Genomic DNA, 4,768 nt, shown 5'->3' on the forward strand with positions numbered 1-4,768 from the left:
TTTAATCTTAGATGTAGAAAAAAATTCTTGCACAAAATAATGGGTGAATATGACATGTTGTATAAAGCTATTTGAGTTCTTCACTAGAGTAGAAAGCTTTATACTCCTACATGTATTCACCATACTGCTCACTTGCCAGCAATATGTTCCTAAAAGTGGAAGGTGGCCAGGCCTTCCCCCGTTCTACTATGGCCTACCACCGTTTACTCGACATGGCTGAATGTGTGACCCCACTTCCCCGCAGCTGGAGGTGTCTGTTTCACAGTCCTCTGTAATTCAGGACCTTAGTGGATAATGTTTCACAGGTACAAAAGTTTCTGCTTTAATCCTATCACACAGAGTGAGTGGTCAGGGCTTAGGGCTTCTGCCTAATCCCAGGTTTATCCATTCTGGTCAGCTCTGAGACCGAGAGTATGCAGAGAGGAAGAGATTACCGCCCATCACTGATTTTATTCAGTCAGTGTTTGCACAGCAAACGGCAAGAAGAATCCGTTATTAGTAGCTATTCCACACCTCAGTGCACAAAGAGGAAGAGCAGTAATAGTTACAGTTAAACATCTCTCCTATAGCTGCTGTTAAACCAGCTGATGTTCAGAACTGAGGAATTCTACTGTGTATCAACTTGAAATGACTGAAAGTGAAAGTGTGATTGAAGCTGTATATATATTTGCTAACTGAAACTAACTAACTAAATAAATAAATGATCATTTTAGAGATCAAGACAGGTTTATTGCATTCTGTCAGAGTTAAAGTAAAACATAAACTAAAAGGGTCTCTAATGGCTGGCAAATCCGTGCTTTCTTGTGAAGGGCTTGTCATCTTCACAGCAGGCGGTTTTGTGCTGAGACATGCTTTGACGTGGCTTCCTCTGGAGAACACAACCTGTCGCAACTTCACACTGCGTCCTTGTCACAGCTGCAGGTTTAAGTCAGTCTACATCACTCTGCAAGAAGGATATTTGGCAGGAGCTATTTGGTGGCATGTTATAAAACATAAGCTACAATTTGAAAGGTAATGACTGTTTTTTTAGACTAAAAAACTGGCTTTTTTCACCTCAAAAAGCATGGTGAGTTTTCTTGCTCTACTAACAGAATTTCTGTCAGGTCTGATATGTCTCTGAATCGCTGCAGAAAGCATGCAAATGCATGAAATTTAATACATATTCGCGCTGACGACAACAAAGCAAATTGCTGCATCCTTCCACAGGTCCCTTGAAGTGTGAGACTTTAAGGAAGAGTGGTTCTTTTGAAGGCAGGTAGAAGGCGTTGCAGGGCTGAGAGGTGCTGCAAAGGGCATGTCCAAACAGACTTTAGGCCCTGAGTGATGGGACAGGGGAAACGGTAACAGGACACCTCACCCTTGCTCTCATGTCAACACAGCCATGTGAATCACAGCCGTGAGAATGCCCGAAGATCCAGGAGACAATAGGCGCCAACTCTCAGCAAGATCTATCTGTGATCTATGTTTTTACAAAATCTGCAAGCTTTGTAACCATCAATACGTTGGTCAGCATCGGCTGCGATTTTTCCAGCCCTTTGAAATGTTTTAAACAGTTGAGTAATAAATCTTTATCTCTCATCAGGGGTTTCTGTAGTAGGTCTCACGTGGAAAAGGATACAGTTAAGATGCAATGCATCACTGGAGTTTAAAGGGCTCAACTTAAGCACCGCTTCACTGGTGAGCCATGAATTGATGAAGGTAAGAAAGGTAATCCATATGGCTTCTGTAGTAATTCAGAAGGTAAGTAGCTGTGTAGTTACCTGCTGGCAAAGCACATTTACTGGAAAGTAGAATAAATAATTATGTGCGGTGTAAATATATATTCACACTGACTCCAAGTGGAAACAGTAGTTAGATAAATGCAGTTGATTGAAACAGGGAGAACCAAAGGTAATATAGAAACTGACTGAAGAAATAAGTATCACAGAACACATGCTGCTTTTCAGTTATCAAGTTTATTGGCAGGTCTGTGGACCAGAACCAATGAAAAGGTGGGTACCAGTGGTCTACTCCATGTTGGGTAGACTGGGTGTGCCTTAATTCTCCCTTCTAAAGATAAATTCGAGCCTTCAAATGATTGTGCCAGTAATACATAATAGCAAATGAGAGACTTTAACTGAAAACAAATCCCTTTTCTTTTATTCCCGGTTGAAACTGTTGACTTGTTGGCATCTCTTTGCAATTACATAATTTCAGAGATAGAGGGCAGCAGACATCAGTAAAAACCCCCTCAGTGGGTTCATCCATTTTTTTGACTCGCTCTTTAGATTTTTCCAATAAATGTAATCATTTTGCTTGTTCGTAGTGAATCTGTAATGCAGTACCGCAGTAAATGTATAACATTAAATTGCAAAAATTCATTTTTTCAAGTAAAATCAATCCAATCTCATCACTTTATTCATGTTTTCTAATGTTTTATTTTGCAAGCTGATGTTAATGGACACAGAACACAGTAAAATCATTGAGGTTTTGTCTGCCTGACGATCTGTAAAGCATGTTTTGTGATGATTATATTACAATGGTGGTTTTTTTTAAAAGAAAAAACAAACTAAATTGATACATTTAATCCAAAAAGATTACACAAAATTAAAAAACAAACAAACAGAATAAATAGTTATTTTTTAAGAATGGAATTTCATGTCAAAAACATATGAATGAAAATAAATTTACATGGTAATATTTTTACTGTATCAGCAAACACTTTGCACTGTCATACCTTGATATCAAATTTGATCAAAATGCTGAAATTACATAATTGTTGCTCAAAACATGACATTTAAGTGTAAGGTACTTGATCCGACCAGACTATTCCTGATATAGTAAGACTAAATATTATAAATCTATCATACAATGAACAAGGCTTTACCGTGTATCCAGACCTTACTGTGTATAACCACAGTTGGTTATCTTTCATTACAGTAGGTTTCTTGAGAAAGTCTTTAATATATCAGTGGTATTGAAAACTCCATGGTCTCTGTTGCACTAATACATTGTTAAGTCCATGGGTGCATCCTCTGTAGGCTTCTGCTGCTCTTTTTTGCGTGTGTAGGCTGCATGTTCATATGTGTAGATCAAGGCGATGGCAATGAGAGAGAGCACTGTGTAAGGGATGACCAGGTAATATCCTACCTGCATCACTGAAGCCTTTCCCTTCAGGGCTACTGGAACACCCTCAGTATACTTTTCTACAAAGGTTTCTGCCATATTGGTCGCACTGATGTTCACCACAAACAGGATGAGGACTATCACAGACAAGCATGCTGCAGGAGAATAAGTAGCATTAGAAATATCACAAACAAAAGAATAGGACAAAAATCACACCTTATTTTTTCATGGAAATGCCCCAGCACTTCCGCTTGTGCAACTGCAACATGCTTACTGCTATAACATATCAGTCACTTACCACTGAGAGAGCTGCAGATGTAGACTCCAACAGGCCCCATGTAGGTTTCATAAGGATTGCTGACACTATTGTAGAGAGAGATGAGGATGCTGCATGCCGAAAACAGCAGACAGAGGGCAAGAAGGCACAAAACCAGACCGTGTAGGACTACTGAAGCAACTTCTCTTCCTGCCAATGTAGGAATCACTAAACACAGAAACACAGGTTATTATGGTCCTACATTTAATGCTGTACTGAACTTCCATGTTTATTGAGTACAAGAGGCTGGTAAAACTGCCTGAGCAGTTTCATTCTCCTTCACGATGGAAGTTTTGATAGCATTTGTCTTTATTTTGAGATATCTGTCTGGGACTTCTAATCATAACAGCTTGTGTCAGAAGGAAAAACTGTTGACAGTGTGTTCTTTTCATTATGCACACTAAGAGCGACACAGATTCTAGAGTAAGACCAGAAGCTGGTGGTCAAAATTAATCAATATATGAGAGAACTTTGTTGTTTGAGTCTGTTTCTAGTTGGTTGAACTTTTGAAAATTACCTTGGAATCTATCTGTAGCTCCAAACAGGGGGCAGGAGGATCTCTCTAATATTCCATCAAAAAGGGCCAAGGTGATCTCAGCAGATCCATTGTACAAACCAGTAGCCTTTTGTGCGCACTCCATGGTTGTTATAACCCACTTTGTTGACATGCCATATCCAATAAGCCCAACAGATATAGATGTAGCCAAAGCACTGGATATGAAATGCAGAGTCTTCTTTGTGGAAGGCATTATCACTGTATTCCAGTTACACTAGTTAAACACGAATCCCAGAGTTTCTTCTCTAAAGCTCTGGTGAAGCCACAGAATGAGATCAAGGTCCTCTGAGCCTCTAAAGATTCTCTAAGTAATTCTCATTTACCTTCCTTGTTGGAGGGGAATATAGATAGCTGGTCATAAAATGTCATGTTTATGGCTGCGACCTTTGGTTTGAAGGGAAACATGGAGCTGGTTGTCATAGTAGAGACACCTGTTTCACCAACAATAATACTGGTGCCATGCCATTGTCATGTAAAAAAAAAGAAGAAGAAAAGAAGAAATATACAGTTTATTTGTTTTTGAAGTAAATTATTGTAAAGTGCAGATGATGAATCTGAAGATCTGAGCCAAACAAAACCCAACAACTTCAAAACATGTAAAATAAATATGTCAAATCTTTCAAGGATTCTTGATCCTGTAATTCAGGAACTTCACACACCTTCTGCTGGACTTATTAAAAAAGGTTTGCAGCCTTTGGTTTCAAAGTCCTTTCCTTGATATTGCAGGGCAATAAAACTTATTGCAGATGAATTATTTATCTTGCATGAGAAAGAAAATTACTGGAAGAGGG

At 39.0% G+C, this 4,768-nt stretch overlaps 1 protein-coding gene across 1 annotated transcript; it reads right to left on the reverse strand.

Moving 5' to 3' along the window:
• Window positions 1-2,982: 2,982 nt before the first annotated feature.
• Window positions 2,983-4,170, reverse strand: clrn3 (clarin 3). Its single transcript, XM_005736502.1, has 3 exons — window positions 3,939-4,170; window positions 3,404-3,589; window positions 2,983-3,260 (listed from the first exon to the last, which is right to left on the reverse strand). Exons 1-3 carry the CDS (start codon window positions 4,168-4,170, stop codon window positions 2,983-2,985), a joined length of 696 nt encoding a protein of 231 aa, XP_005736559.1.
• Between the last annotated feature and the right edge of the window lie 598 nt (window positions 4,171-4,768).

This window comes from Pundamilia nyererei, unplaced genomic scaffold, assembly GCF_000239375.1.
Source record: "Pundamilia nyererei isolate P.nyererei 1_Seehausen unplaced genomic scaffold, PunNye1.0 scaffold00069, whole genome shotgun sequence".
In the NCBI taxonomy this organism is placed as follows: Eukaryota; Metazoa; Chordata; class Actinopteri; order Cichliformes; family Cichlidae; genus Pundamilia; species Pundamilia nyererei.

Excerpts from the sequence above, each read along its gene's own strand:
- clrn3 (XM_005736502.1), bottom strand. The coding sequence starts at position 4,170 with ATGCCTTCCACAAAGAAGACTCTGCATTTCATATCCAGTGCTTTGGCT. Across the intron at positions 3,590-3,938 it reads AGCTACAGATAGATTCCAAG|TGATTCCTACATTGGCAGGA; the intron begins GTAATTTTCAAA and ends TTCTGTGTTTAG. Across the intron at positions 3,261-3,403 it reads CATCTGCAGCTCTCTCAGTG|CATGCTTGTCTGTGATAGTC; the intron begins GTAAGTGACTGA and ends ATTCTCCTGCAG.